Source organism: Ostrea edulis, chromosome 4 (genome assembly GCF_947568905.1).
Source record: "Ostrea edulis chromosome 4, xbOstEdul1.1, whole genome shotgun sequence".
Classification (NCBI taxonomy): domain Eukaryota; kingdom Metazoa; phylum Mollusca; class Bivalvia; order Ostreida; family Ostreidae; genus Ostrea; species Ostrea edulis.
Window position 1 is genome coordinate 91,336,665 of NC_079167.1, and position 16,754 is coordinate 91,353,418.

A 16,754-nucleotide genomic window follows, 5' to 3' on the forward strand; every position below is an offset into this window, starting at 1 on the left:
ATTTTAACAACAGAATACAGACATTATTCTATGATTATGGATATTGCCCAATAAGGGCTCTTTAAACCACCGTGGGTCATACTGTTAATTCTGGAAACTAAACTGTTCTAATCAAGGAATATATGCCGTCAACATAAGCAAACTTAGTCGACATAAGAAAGTTTAGTCTTGTATTCCAGCATATGAAAGGTGAAGATTTGAATGGCGATCAATCTCACAATTACCACAAAGAATATCAATAAAGACCTGAGCAAACACGGACCCTTCGGTACATCAGAAGTGGGATCAGGTGCCTAGGAGGAGCAAGCATCCCCTGTCGATCGGTCACACCTGTCGTGAGTCCTATGTCTTGATCAGGTAAACGGATTATTCTGTAGTGAAAATCAGTGTGCCAAGAACGGCCTATAGCTAGTAATCGTGTATGGAACACGTCAGACAGTATTTGACCCAATGATAGGTTGTATTGGCAAACTAGATCATTATAATAACCAAAGAAGTTGCAAAAAACTAGCTTTAAACGGGACTGTTGAAACCCCTGTAACATCAATTTGTTTGTCAGTAGCCAACCTCGATTGAAAAACTGATCATACGCAGAACAATCTCTTGAGTATGGAATCAGGTGAGAGATTTAAACACCATATGCCGGTGATAATGGAATATTGATACATAAATATGGGAAGTTTATGATGAAGCTGAAATCATCCCGTTTATTATGGGTCAAATGTTGTCTGACGTGTTTCATACCGGTTGTTATACCGTTCTTGGCACATTGCCTTTGACTATGGATAACTCCGTTTACCTGATAAAGACACAGGGCTCACGGCAGGTGTGACCGGTCGACAGGGGATACTTACTCCTCCTTGACACCCGATCCCATCTCTAGTATATCCAGTATAACTTTATGTCAGACGGTATTACTCCAGCTTCTCTATCGTTAACTTCCCATATTCATATGGCAATATTTCATTATCACCTGCATATGGTGTTATTGTCTCTTAATTGGTTTAATCATCTTTGCTAACCAAGGATGATACTCCACGGGTTTATCTTTTTTTTCTTTGAGCAAGAGCTAGTTCTGCGTATATTTAGTTTTCTGCTAGCCTGTTATTGGGTAAAATGCTGTCTGACATGTTTCATACCAAGGGAGGCCATTTTCTGAACTTGACTACAGATTGCTCCGTTTTTCCAAACAGATATAGGGCTCATAGTTGGTATGATATGTTGGAAGGGGAAGCTTACTTCCCCAAGGCACCTGATCCCACCCCTGGTGTGTCCAGAGGTCCGCGTTTGCCCTATTCTGAATGTTGTATTCTTCATGGGAGTTATAAGATTGATCACTCTTCGTTATCTTTACCTTTTCAATAAAACGCGAATCTGAGGAAAGTAAAAGATGTGGAAGTTGCATTGAATAAGGTTACTCATCCATGTTGATAGAGACAAATTATGTCAATTTTTCTGTAAATGATTAATTCAGGGAAGAAAAGAGAAGACCTATAGGGGAGAATTTCTTTTAGGAAAAAGTCACAAGGTTCTATCAACTTTTTAGTATATCTTTTAAGTTTTTTCAACTTTACAATTTGAACCTAAACATTTTTATTCGCTATGCTGAAATTGACCATTAACGATGACCTGAATTTTTGTCATGAAGTTCTCATGACAGGCTTGTCCCTACATAAAATTATGATATTTTGATAGACTGCGATTTGAGAACAATTTACAATAGCATTTTTATAGGGACATCCCTCTCGTGGGGTCGAAATTCATTTTAAAAACTACAAAAATTAGAGAAGTTTTTTTCTGACACCTGCTTCATATCATATAATTTCAGTACTTGAAGACAGTTTAGCTCAGTAAGCTACATTGTTTTCAAACTTTTACATTTTTTCGCTAAACGTTTGCCTTTTCAACACTTTCACTTCTAAATTGTGTTAAATTTTGTCTTTTCAACACTTTCTTTTTTAATTTAGAATAAAAATGTACATATTTCCCTTCAATTGCGGGGATTCAGGTTAGAATAGTGCCCCGTTCTTGTCGTAAGAGGCGATTACATGGACTCAAAAAAATTTCAGTCATATTGAGACGTCACCATTGCCGGTGAAGGGGTGCAGATTTCAGGCCTATGTTCGGTGTTTACAGCCTTTGCGTAGGAAGGGATCTTTATCGTGCCACACCTGCTGTGACACGGGGCCTCGAATTTTACGACAAGTACGGGGTAATGAGAACCTATTCTAACCCGGATTGCTATGGGATCAAAGTACCAGATATAAGTTTTTCTTCAAATCATAGCATCATTAGAGTACTAAGTATTAGAAGTTACACTGAGAATGCCTTCATCCAACGACTAGGTATTACACTGTAAATGTTACACCGAGTACATCTTCATAGAAGCATTCTGTATTACACTCAAGGTGAAGATAACGAACAGTCATCAAGCTCACAGCTAATATGCAAACATTAGAGTAGAACCAAAATAATTGTCTTCATAGATGCATTCAGTATTAAAAGTTACACTTTATGTAGAAAACGGAGATACTGCATTGCGCGTGCGTCTAAACATCTTGTGTCATTTTAGATCAACATTTACTCCTGATATTCTTCCCATTCCCGTAGTTACATAACACTGAATACAATGTATATAATCAATTAAAAAGTCCAAACATTTAGCCTTCAACTCCGACCCTCAGTTTAGTTTTGTATAAACCTTCACAGACTATCGCTAAACTTTCGTTTGTCAACAGGTGCTTTCAACTAGGACTCGTTTATTACAGGAAAATAATTTCTTACTGTGCTTACTTCCAGAGGAATGTATCAGTAATTGTCGTTTTATCACAATGATGTCAATCAGTAGGTACCATTGAAATTATAACACTACACAATTAGGTTTTCAAAAAGATGATTAATAAAGATACAAAATAAAGGGAGAATACAATAAACAGAAATAGAAAATATCACATGATAATTCACAGCTCAACATAACATCTGTTTGATTGTCCATGTCCAGCATATCTCTGATTCGGACAAACAAACTTGTCCGATTGGACAATTACATATTTCAAATGATACACCTTTTACCGTTTTAATTTGTTCTAAATGTTTGATTGTCAGTAAGTAATTATACCTACTGATTGATTATTACGAGTTAAGTCCGGTTATTGAGAACGAATAGGACAAGTATGTGCTAAAGATAAACAACTCCTCTGTCCTTGATTAGTGCTATGCCTATAAAAAAAATTACTCCTCTGTCCTTGATTAGTGATCGGTGATCATCGTCAATCTCCGCAACATCATCATCTTGATCATGCGCAATAATCGCTTCCTTTACAGATTACTACCAATCCGAATTCATCTACCCTTTTTAATACATCAAGTAACACATTTGGTAAAGTATTTTAGTAGGCGAACTAACGGTGAGTGTTTGATTCTAATTATTACGCTTACCAGTGATCATCAGGATGTAAATGTTATTAATTTGATATCTATATGGAACAACGTTTGCCCCATTTCAGTAATGGTGAGTGTTTACTTCCAAATATTACGCTTTCTCGTGATTAACAGTACGTAAATAGACGTATCAATTTTAATTTTATCTGGATCAACAATTTAAACCACTGTCTTTGCTACATTTTGGTCTTGCACACGCCATTTGTATTGTTTAGCTGAACGTTCTTTTTCGACATACACTTATTACTGTTTATTACCCCAAGGTAATTTTCCATCATTAAAATTTTGAGGGCTAAACAGTCGAAAAGGAAGTCCATATCACCCTACGCAGCACCTCTTATCAGTGTGTCAGATAATGTGGGTCTGCATGTCCCACAATCAGTTAAAGATCCAAATAAAATACCGTACGGTTTCTTCACGGATCACTGGATGTTGGCGGAGGTCATCTATGGTCATTGTTATTTACCTGGAATTTACCTGGCCAAGAGATCAGGGTGCTGTGTATACTTTCGATGTACACTGGAAGGGTATCAGGGTCGTCTGCAGTGTTTCTGTGGTCATGGTGTTTGTGTATAATGGTTGTATCCCTCTGGCTAGATGACACACAGTCTACACCACCCCCTCTTTCTCTCTTTTACTCTCAGTCATTGGCTAAATGAATAATTACTTTTATCAATATAGAACTATCACAAATTGATCATATAAATTATTTCAATAAGTTACAAGTTTTGGAAATTAATGGTCAAATTATTATTTGATTTCTGATTGTGTAATTTATAATACATGTACATGTATATAAAGGGGGGGGGGTTACAATTATATTGAAATTGCGTTGTTCAGGGGTCTTTTTAAAAACAATTGAATTATGAGAAAATAGCAGTTGTGGACAGGTCAATGCTATCAAAACTCTAGAATACAGGGATTCCTCAAGATCTAAAGAATGTCTGTAGGTACTAGCTGTTATTGTTATCAAAACACCTCTCTTGGGTAGCTCCAGACCTACACCTGAGATCTATTGTTAAATGTTTGATTGACAGACAGCTAACAATTTGGTGGTGTTAACTTAAAGTTGGGTCTTTAAGGGAAAAATCTGGACTAAAGATTATTTTGACTTAGCTAAAATCATACACTCTGACCCAGATTCTGACAAAGATCACAAGTTCTCTATTCTTGATGGATAGCTAGTAATGTCCCCAAAATCCAACCCCAAGAAAATAGCGCCCATTGATGTCTGGACTAATACATTCATAGTTTTCGCCAGCATTTATCTATTAAGGCGAATGTAGGGAAAAAAGACACAGGAAAAAAAGTCACGGAAAAAAGTCACGGATAAAGTCACAGGAAAAAAAGTCACAATATACATTTTGTATAAAAATCACATAGATATAGGGGAAAAAGTGACAATATATATTTTGTATAAAAATCACATAGATGTAGGGGGAAAAGTCACAATATATATTATATTATATGCATAGGGAAAGATTCATAGTATATATTTTGATAGAAAAGGGTCACATATACAAAGGGGGAGAAAGTCACAGTATATATATTTTAAAGGAAAACTACATGTATATATAGAAAAAAGTCAAATATCATATAAGGAGAAATGTTTTATTTAAATTTGATTCAAAGTTAAAAGATTCCATGTTTTTTTAATCATTTGCAACAGAGTTTATATATTCTAATGTTAAAACAAACAAATAACACAATAAAAAGTAATTAACTTTTAAGTATTTACAACAGTTGTTGACAGGGACTGTTGAGATTAATTAGTGACTTCACAAGGCACCTTTCCCCTTTTCTAGACAGTGTATTTCCTGTATAAGTAGACAAAATGGCATCAATTTACAATCTTTGAAGCCATACATAGGATGAAGGAAAAAATATGGTGTGTTTTTTTAAGCAAAATGTATGGTTTCTATCAATTCTTGTATATAATGAGGAACAAATTTTTACTGGCATCACAATCAACATGGAGATCATAACAAGTAACAGAGGAGGTTTAAAGATCTGCTACCAAGGCTACATGTAAACCAAGCATGTTACCAGGAAGACCAACCAGTGGTGGAAGTGTGTCAAGCGGTCCAGTACCGGTTGCAGAGGTTCACTGTCAACATCACTGTCTTGTGACTTTTTTTCCTGTGATTTTTTTTCCTGTGACTTATTTTCCTGTGACTTTTTTTCCTACCCAGATTGTGACTTTGTTTTCCTGTGACTTTTTTCCCGTGTACCGTTAAGGCATCCGTCCTGTAACTACAAGGCTGGGTCGTGGTGTAAGGATGTCCCTTGGTGCCACCAGAACCACTGATGACACTACAGTCCTACCAGTATCCAATGCTACTCAGATCAGAGCCGGATCTTCACCAGGACAATTATCAACAACCTACCGCTGCAATTAGTAGTGATTATGTCATTTCAAAACCCTAGACCAAGATTTGTGGACCCTAGGTTCAACTCCAATTAAGATTCATATTATGCAAGATTACCTAGCACTATAACCGGACAAAAACATAGCTCAATGTCTTTTGAGTGGTTTCAGTGTTGTTTTTATTTGAATTACACTGGCTTAAGGCTCCCATTACAACCCAAAAATATGAAATCTGCTACTGATCATAGCTCTGAGCTACTTGCCATAATCATTAAAGAAATAGAACTTGGTCGCATGGAAGGGCCATTTAACAGCCCACCTATGTTCAATTAGAGATGCAATTTCGTAGGAGTCCTCCCTAAAAAGACGGGGGATGGCGATTAATAACAAACTTGTCTGCTCCTATAGGAAACAGTATCAACGATGTCATTGACCCTGCCTTATGTTCAGACTCTTACACATCCTTTGATCAGGCAATATCTATGATCCAAACTCTAGGCAAAGGTACGTTATTATACAAAATGGACTTGTCAAGTGCAATTCGCCTGTTACCAATTCATCCCTCTCATTTTTATTTGCTAGGTATATGTAGCGACGGTAAATTCTATTTCGATAGGTGTATGCCTTTCGGGTGTTCTATAGCATGCTCAACGTTTGAAAAATTCTCATCATTCCTCCACTGAGTACTGGCTAAAAGGCGTAATAGTCAGAACATAATATCTTACTTAGATGATTTTTTATTTGCTGGAAAGGGGGATACGTCACATTGTTCAGACCTGGCAAAGCCCTTTGCCACCTTGTGCCAACAGTTTGGTATTCCTATCAATGCAAAGAAAACGCAAGGTCCCACTACTAATTTATCTTTTCTTGGGTTAGGTATCGACACAGTTACACAAACTATTTTCATTCCAGCTGTTAAATGCTCAGAGCCTCAGTCTTCCTTAGCTTCATTCCTTTGCTCCAAAAAAGTTTCTCTGAAAGATATGCAGTCGCTTTGTGGTTCACTCAACTTTTTTGCTAAAGCACTTCCTGGCAGCAGGGCATTCTGCCGCCGTTTTTACAATGCAACAAATGGCATAAAAAAATCATATTTCCTTATCAAAGTAACTAACTCAATAAAGGAAGATGCTCGGGTATGGCTCCAATTTCTCAAAAACTACAATGGTAAAACCCCATTTCCTGACATAGTTTGGTCTGATAATGAGTCACTCAACCTTTTCACCGACAGTTGTGATTCCTGTGGTGGGGCTGCGTTTTTAACAACCTTTGGGCAGTCCTCTACTGGCCAAATTCTTGGTCCCCTCAATTCCGTAGAGACATTACATTTCTGGAACTCATACCCGTACTTGCTGCAATCTGGATATGGCGTGATCATTTCATTGCCAAAAACTTACTTATGTAAAATACAGATAATATGGCCTTAGTCCACATTATCAATTCCCAAACCAGTAAGTCTCAGCGCGTCATGCACCCAATGAGGCCTTTAGTGTTACTTTGTATTAGATTCAGCACAAATAAAACGTGTTCATATCCCGGGCTATTATAACTCTATAGCAGATTCAACCTCTCGTTTTCAGTGGGCAAAGTTCAGAGCACTAGCTCCCAATAAGGACAGTCAGCCTACTCAGATTCCACCGGAATTATTGAATATATTACACCTCACATAGACACCATACTATCTGCTGCGGTCGCTGAAAATACGGCTAACACATACCAGAGAGGACTGGACTCGATTAGCATATTTCGAAACAAGTTTTCATTGCCATTCCTTTGGCCACAACCAGTTCATAAATTTGTTAATTACATCGCATATCTGGCAGCAAATTCAATATCATATTCAACTGCTAGATGTTACATGAGTGGCATAAGCTATCAAGTTCATATTAAGGGGTCCAAAACTGATCGACTTCACAAGGGCGCCACATTTCAAATACTACTCAACAAACAAACATCCACTTTATTTGCCCACTTACATCAATTTTTATCAATCACATCTAGTGTTTAAGGCCCATTCTCTTGCCACCTCAATTCAAAACCTCTAACGTCATATCAATTTACGGGCTGTACTCAACAAGTCAATTAAGTTTATTGGCCTGGACACTGGAACTTTTAAATCTCATTCATTTCGAATAGGTGGGGCTACACATTTGTTCTTAGAGGACGTACCCGAAGACGAAATTAAGGTTAAAGGTCGTTGGAAATCCAATGCTGTTCAATCTTATATTCGAGTATAAAATACCTTGCAACATGTATACTGTTTGCTAACAGTATGCTGAGTTTGCAGTACCGGGATTACAGTTTGGATAGTGGGTTCATCTTTAATTGTTTACGCCCGCCAGCACACATTTGCGAATTACACAAACCAGCACCTACATCTTCAGTCCCACATTTCCATAAGATGGTTTGGCAAGAGAGACATGATTTGGGAAGATGTGAAGCCTCGGTCACGTGAAGTTGTTCAACAGATTGGCTATCCGGATGTCACAGTGTTACATTGCGGAGGAAATAGTATTGGTACTATGTCATTGCGTCATCTTAAAAAACTTATGAAATTAACAGTTGCTAATATCCATTCTATGTTACCTAATGTAGAATCATTTGGTCTCAAATCTTACCACGGAAATATCATCGGCACATGTTTTCGCACATCGCAGCCTAAAAAGCAAGGGTTAGGATAAACAGTTCCATGTCCAATTTCATTATCGCTAGAAATGGAGGCTACATTAATTACTTTGACTTACAAAATTGCACCCGTAAGTTATACCCAGATGGTACCCATCTCTGATATAATAATAATAATAATATTTATTTATATAGCGTCCTATATGACTATAAACAACCACTCTAAAGCGCTGCACACAATAAAAATGATACAGCATGTTATAAAAGTAGTAAAAGGAAATTATAATAGCAATAAGACAGATAATATCAAAACAATGCTAGAAAAACATCAATAATGTGAAGTAAAATTACTAAAATCTAAAACATGATATGCATGAAAAAAGTTCCACGCCGTACAGTCATATGATATGAAATACAATAGTTGAAATAAATATACAATTATACACTTGAAAAAGTCATGTTAAAATGATGGTAAAGAAACTATAAAGATTTAACCACCTATAATACTAATAATACGCAAGTCTAAAAAGATGTGTTTTTAAATGTTTTTAAAAGTGTTCAAATTCTGAAACAACGGCGGAGGGTATCAGACAGAGAGTTTCAGAGTGTAGCTGCTGCCACATCCAAGCGACTGTTTCCATATGTGGAGGTTCGACACCTAGGTCTAACTAATGTCAGTGAATTTTCAGATCTTAGGGAACGATTTAGTTGGTAAACAGTGATCACCTCCTCCAAGTATTTTGGTGCGATCTTATGAATCACCTTATATGCGTACAGGATAATTTTGTATTGGCTGCGCCTGTCAATAAGAAGCCAATGTAAAGAAATCAGTACTGGAGTTATGTGATCACTTCTCTTGGTACGAGTGATGATTCGTGCTGCCATATTCTGTATCCGCTGCAGTTTTGCCGAGTCGGTTGTGTTAATACCGAAAAGAAGAGCATTGGTGTAGTCGAACCGAGATGTCACGAAGGCACATACTAGGATCTTGCACGCATCTTCTGTGATGAGCGACCGTATTCGTTCGATATTATGTATATTGCCCAAAATGTATTTTGAATGGTATACAAGCAGATTTGTATACAATCTTGTGTGAAAATTTCCAAATTTATCCACCTCTACGTCAATAGTGCAGTTTTGTCATGGCATGGGCAAAATATGCCCGCTTATGGCGGATGTCTTCAGGCATCAAATAATGGGAACTGACGCCTTCGGACATATGGCCCAATTTTGCTTGAAGCCCTGTCCCAGATTCTGTTAATTTTCCAGAGTCTCTGGCCAAAAATTTGGGCTTCCGTCATTGTGCCATTTTCATTATTGGAAACGTCGATGTATACCATTGTATGTAAAATCCATTGATCATCATTGAATGGGTATCATACAACAAAAATATCGAACATTTACCATTTAACTTCATTGACCTATGAATATTGAACACTTATTGATGATGGACTTCATTGTGAATACTGGTTAAGCATTGACGATTCTTGGTCATTGAGAATATCGAATATAATCATTGATGTCTCATTGCTCATTGTGAATTTTCATTTATCATTTATACATTGTAAAATATCTCTATCTCGAAGTCCGAGGGACTTCGAAAAAACTTCGAGATATCCGGGGGTTCGAGATATCCAAAATCGATCTTGAGTATATATTTTTTTCAAGGATGATATTTGATGTTTCAAAGAAGAAGCGTATATTATTAAATGCGTTATCGTTATTGTGAGCATTACCTTCAAGTGCACTTCGGCAATTGTGCGCGTTTATCTAACCCAAATGTTAATGATATAGCGTGTATCATTCAAAACACTACCCCTGAAATCGGGCGTGTTAGTGCATAATTGGCGGTGAACTTCATGCATAATATTGGAAGGCTTCACTAATCACCCAAGCTGTTGAACCAATTATTGCGACCTGGGACTAATCGCAAAAGGCGAGCGTGGATTAGCGGTTAGTAATCATAATTGGTGTAGTCGCGGGCGTGATTGTGAGACTTGACGACGTCAGGTATGGTAAGCAGAGCGGAAAATTGACTGCACTTCGAGATAAACCAGATGAATTTAGGGCATGGGACCTTGAAAATACTTCGACATAAGCAGGGTATTCGAGAATACCGTGTTCGAAATATCAGAAGTTTTTAAAATCATTTATATAGGGAAAACGGCCGGGACCGGCGGTCCACTTCGACTCAAGCAGGGTATTCGAGATAAACCATATTCGAGATACAGATATTTTACTGTATTTTGTTCTGTCATTTATATTTTAGAATAAGTAAAGCCATGACAAAAACTGCCAACACACTTGTTTGTTTGCGCTATTCTGTCGATATATAACATGTTTGAAACTTATCTCGTTGTTTCTCGGAAATATCTATTGCATAAAAAAAAACCTAAAAACAATTTTCGATAGTTGTATTTTATTTTTTATTAAAAAAAAAACAAATGGAGGTTATGGTTATATATGCCAGAAAGGTCCGAGAAGTTGCGATCGTCGGTACCAATGAGCGGAAAGTACATATAAATGACGTAAAGAATATTCGATCGCAACTACTATCAGAACGAGTTAGTTAATAAAGAGCATGAATGATTATGAATAAGGTTGAAAAAAATTGCTGTGATTTCGTTTTACCTATCTATCCTATTTTTAGATTTCGGAACTTAATTTGATTGGTATCATGCTAATTATCTCCCCTTGGTAACCCTAAAAAGTTTTTTTTATTTCTTTGTTTTACGTCCCTTAAATTTTTTTTTACTCATATTGTGACGTCACCAGCTGTAGGTGAAATACTGCAAATTTAGGGCTGTAGCGATGAGGGTTCTTTTACGTACCAACGCCTGTCACGGCGAGGGAGATCTGTTTTAAGGTCATATCCGAAAGACCCGAAACTTTTACTTCCAAATACCGATCCTTTGGCGAAAGAGAAATCACTACCTATGTTTACATCTTTTGCATACAGCTATGGCACGAGCGGAGGTCAAACTCAGGACCTCCCTGTCAGGAAGCGAACGCTCTATCACGGAGCTACCGCGGCCGGACCCTAAAGTTGAGGGCGCTAGAACATTTAAGACGACAAAACGTACATCGATATCGTGGTATCAAATATCCACAGGAGTTGCAGATCTTTTCAATACTTTGTCCAAGTGCTATAGAAAAACTAGCATTGTTTGACAAGGCACTAAGAACTGGTGAAAATTTTCAGAGTGGGCTGTTTTGTAGAAATAGATGAAGATACATGATATAAGGTTACAATGGTAATTAATATAAACTGTGTCATGTTTTCTGCAAAATTGAACAGCCTTTTGCATTTGATCCCAAACTTTCGCTTTGCAAAGTGATATGGCATGTAGAAGATTTGTAAAATATATTTAGGACTCCTCCAAGACAAAACTGTTACGGAGATTAAAGGACACATATCTGGTTTTCAAAGTATACAAAATTATATACATTTTGTCTTCTTTATGCTTATAGTAATTAGTTCTAATGGTTCGTTCGCCGAAATATTGCGATAATTAACCACAATACAGACTTAAATCTAAGCCCCGAATTCAAAAAATCTAGTTAGTTAGGTAGTAACGTGGTACAGTGACGTCACATGCGCCCTTCTTCGATCAACTAATTGTAAAAGTAGTGTGAGATATTATTAAAAACTCAGGTTTTGGGGCCTAATTTATTCACCATGGGCAACATTTAAATCGATGTTGACAATTTTTCCGAGTTTTATATGTTTTCGCCTCCAGTGCATACACATAGTGATGTAAATACCCAAATACATGTATAGCGAGGAAAGCGAGTATGAAATCGGCAATATTGCGTGTAAATAATGTTTATATGGGTCGCTGTCTACAAACTATTTGGTAATACTATTCCTTTATACACCTGTAATTGTCGTGTTTTTTTTTGTTTTTTTTTCTAAAATAAACAGTGTAATTTTTATTTTTGGATTAGACAAATTATGATACGTTACATTGTTGACAACTATAGGCCCTAGGCCAAGCTACTGTCACATACATTATGTACGGGTGCATCAATTCGGAAAGAAAGAAAAAATAAAATAAAAAACAATAAATCAATAAAAACAATCAAATTTAAAGTTGAAATCACATTATTTTATTTTAATAAAGCAAGCAAGTGGGAGCTTGGCGTTATACTGACACACTCAAGATGTTACGAGTTCAATGAGAAATAATTTTATAATTCAATTTAAAGATAGGAAATACTATTCTATTAATTATAATTAAAAGTTCAATGATTTTGTATCTTTAATTTTTATGTAAATCTACCAGTTGGTAGAAACTGGCAGCACAAGTTATATGTTGTTACGAGGTGAAGGTTAATTGATCCGAGTGTGTATTGAATTTGAAGACCAGAACAGAATGTATATGATGTAGGCCTACAAATGTAGCAGTGCTTTTAGCTTCGATATATCCATTGTCTCGCAGTTTACCTGGGTCTTTTTCCAAGCTGTTTTTGAAAAGGTGACTGGGTGTTTTTTTCTTTTTTCTCATACCTTCTTTCGAAAAATTGAAAATAACTTAGTCTAAATCCTTTCTACCGACCACTAGTACACCGTAACACGGCACAAAACACTTTACGTGATAAATGTTTTTGTTTTTTTGTTGTTGTTTTTTTTAAAAATATTTTTGTTTATTGAATCTAATCTGTTTGTGAAATGGCTAATAGATGTTTTCAACCGTAGGGCGCAGATGACGTCACACATAATGGCGCGTAAAATAGCGAAAGTAAATATGCATATCGCAAGATTTTAATTTCATAGCTATCAAACTTTAAAAAAAACAACTACGCTAAACATTTCACTAAAAACACATTTAAAGTTGTTTTAGGCATGAAAAGAATTAATTTTGCAGAAAAAATAATAATTTTTTTTAGAAACATGCTTTTAAGAAGAAATCATTCTTTTCCATTCTAATTGATAGTCCAACATACTCCTCCGTTACAGCTACAGAAAATAAATTTGTGTAAGTATTGAAACTTAAACTGGTTTATCGGAATGAGTAACTATTTTGTACATACAAGAAGTATTCATGAGATTGATCATTTAGTTATATCTTAACATTGTTCAAGTATTCAATGGCGTGGTACAATACATATACAATAATATTATTTACATATGATGCATACATGTAAGGGTTAAAGGAGTAAAGCATTAAAATCTCTAAAAATAGTATTCTTTAAACTACTCTTGAATGTAGATATCTCAGCGAACAGAGAATTCCAGAAAACTATTATCACAGTACTGAATATCTCCAACACACAGATACTGAAGGACGTAGTGATGCATTTGAGAGAATAGATAGATCTATGGTATATAATGTCTCCGTGATTAACAAATGTCCTCAAGAAAATAATTTGGATGGCATCTCAGTTTTTTAAAAAGTGATTGTTTAAATAGGGTTGAATTAAATTCACGGCTTTCATTAATCTGGTCCCTTTTTACACTTTGCTATCAGTGGCGAGGACGGGGGGGGGGGGGGGGGGGGCTGATAGGCTTTCACAAATCACTAGGATTACTTCCCATTACTCAAGGGCTTCATTTATTATTATGCGTTTTTAATTTTTGTTAATTATCCGTGTTTACGATAAATGACGACCGAATACATACCCTCAATCGTGCTCATTTTTTCTGTGTCGTAAATCTAAGGTTTTTACAAGGGTTTGTTATATAGCTCTCTGGTCTGACCCCATATTTTCACAGAGACCTACATATCTGCAGCTATTTAATCCTATGTTGTTGTTTTCTAAGTATTGCATAAATAAGACGGTTTAAAATCAATTTAAAATAAAGTTTCAGTTTTCACGTTTAACAGTTTGCATTATGCAGAAATAAATCTAAGTTGAAGGAAGTCGCAGTGCTGTATACTATTTGGGAACATTGGTAGCACTGGATTCTGTTGAATTTATTTTCTTCAGAATTCTCTTCTCCTTTGGGCTCAGTGATTGAAGACGCACATTACCGCGCATACTTCCGGAGGAACATTCAGTAGTGTTCCTTTGTGTCGTGGAGTCAGCGTCATCACCATACCTCTTCTTGCGGTAAAATTTGTAAACTCTTACAAGTATTTCTTTTCTCAGTATGATATAGAGCCATGGATCCAGGATCTGGTTCACCCCTGCCAATCTAAAGGCTAAAATATCGGCTTTGAAATTTGGTGGGTTTCCCGATGTGTTGATAAGAATTCGTACCTATAAAAGAAAATCATTAAATTCAAGAATAAATGAATTGATCTTATAGCATTTGATATGCATTGATTAGCACTGTATTTCTCAGCAAAAACATGGTTTAATTCTTTTTAACGTAGGTGGAATAGATAATGGTGTTCCAGTAGCATTGTGGTTTACGCAGTCACCTCGCGCCGCTTTGACACGAAATAGATCCTCATCATTGACAATGAGATGGTATGTCGATCGTCCACTCGGACACGTGGGTTTCTTTTGGGCAAGTCTGGTTTCCTCCCATAATACTGACCTGCTCTTCGCCCACAAGCTGATATGAGGCCATTCGGGCTGATATGACTTATGATATGGATTTTAGCATGTAATATTTTCTATATATATCCGGGCCATGGATGTTATGAATTCGAATTTCCTGTTTTGAATGAGGTTTCCTTATCATTGATTAGTCAATTTTGTATTTAATATACAAGTAAATATTGACGTAAACCATTTCCATGCTATCACATTCGAATACTATAGGTGGACTGAACGCCTGGAAAATGATGCATGACACAACGAAATTAGCATTCGAAAACAAAAACAAGAACAAAATATAGAATAACTGTGAAAAAATGCAATTTTACTTTGAATCAACCACAGTACTTACCATTATAGGGATCCAACAAGCAGCATGTGTGACCAAGATAGCGATTAAAAAGATTAAAATGTAGACTTCGTTCCTTCTCTCGCGCTCTTTCCCTTTGACGCTTTTCATACTCCCTCGACGAGCACTGCGCGTCCGCTCGCAAATGGCATAGATAACCAAACAATTGAAAACTGATGACGATATAATGCTAAGAATTCCCAGTGATGCAAACAGTATTGAAAACGCTTTATCTGTTGGATGAGTTCCAAAGTAGTCAAAGAGACACCAAGTGCATGGATATTGTTGAATGTTGCAACCGAATTTCATCAAAGGCAAAGATGCTATAAAGGCTGCAAAAATCCAGACTCCTGCCAGCATAACATGTATTCTTCTCTTATTTTGTAAGGAGTTATAGAAGTATGGATACCACAGAGCCAAGTATCTGTCTAGTGACATTGTAGTCATGATGGCCAAAGTAGCGGTGCCGGAAAATATAAGCATGAACGACAAGTAGTCGCATAACGGTTTTCCTCCTACCCATTTGAACTTATTATCATACACAGCGAAAGCAACCGGTCCCGTAGTCAATATTCCGAACACATCCGTGGACGCCAGAGCTGCAACAAGCCTGTAAAATATACCCCATTTGTGCTGAGCGGCATGTCTTACGAGTATTACTAAAGCCAAACCATTTCCTATTAATCCTGCTGTAAACATGGTGGCTGAGCTAACAGGCGACTGGGTTTTAGAAAGTTTTATTGACAGGTTTGTAAGATCAATTGAATAACAGAAGTTTGCTGCCATTTTCTTTTCTTATACAATTAGTCGCTGTTATTCCAACTGATCTCACATGTACAAGGATTTGAACGGAAAAGCGTACAAATTTCCGTTTAAGTCATGATATCGTTAACATTATGAACATACAGCTAAAAAGGATATGACTTTTTTGTATCACACTGTAATAGATGTTCTGCAGGAAACCTTTTAAAAAAAATATTTTATGTGATTTGGAGTTTTATTTTATTGATGCATTCCTAGAATTGTCATTGGTTTGGGATAACCAGTAACATCAATACCGGTTGAATTATTTCTCTTTCCTTACACCAGGTAGTGCATTATAGTAGTTTCTATTAACACGACATGCTTTTGTTTTAAATATCCCACTGATAAAATGATAGGTAACTTAAGAAATAAAATGCAATATCACCTGTATATTTTAGAGCAGGGACTACGAATTCACTGAGGTATTACGTTCTTCTTAGTAAAGACAGACTTTTCATTCTTCCTAAACTTCAAAATTATCCTCATTTGCATTAGAAGTGTTAGAATTTGTTGCACGCCCCTAAATTTACATTAGTTATCATTTTTGCTGTTCATTATTCTAGAACATCAAAACTTATTTTCTAGTGCATTTGAGATGCTAGAATCTGTTGAATTCACTTTCTTCAGGAGTCTTTTCTTTGTGGAACTCAGTGAATGCAGACGTAGATTACCGTGCACACT

General features: G+C 36.4%; 1 protein-coding gene across 1 annotated transcript; it reads right to left on the bottom strand.

The window, feature by feature from the left end:
* Positions 1 to 13,178: 13,178 nt before the first annotated feature.
* LOC130054437 (prostaglandin E2 receptor EP4 subtype-like) lies at positions 13,179 to 16,108 on the bottom strand. The gene is made up of 2 exons (XM_056164287.1): positions 15,273 to 16,108; positions 13,179 to 14,635 (listed from the first exon to the last, which is right to left on the bottom strand). The coding sequence occupies exons 1-2, from the start codon at positions 16,053 to 16,055 to the stop codon at positions 14,312 to 14,314; spliced, it is 1,107 nt and encodes a 368-aa protein (XP_056020262.1). The 5' UTR covers positions 16,056 to 16,108; the 3' UTR covers positions 13,179 to 14,311.
* Positions 16,109 to 16,754: the final 646 nt, after the last annotated feature.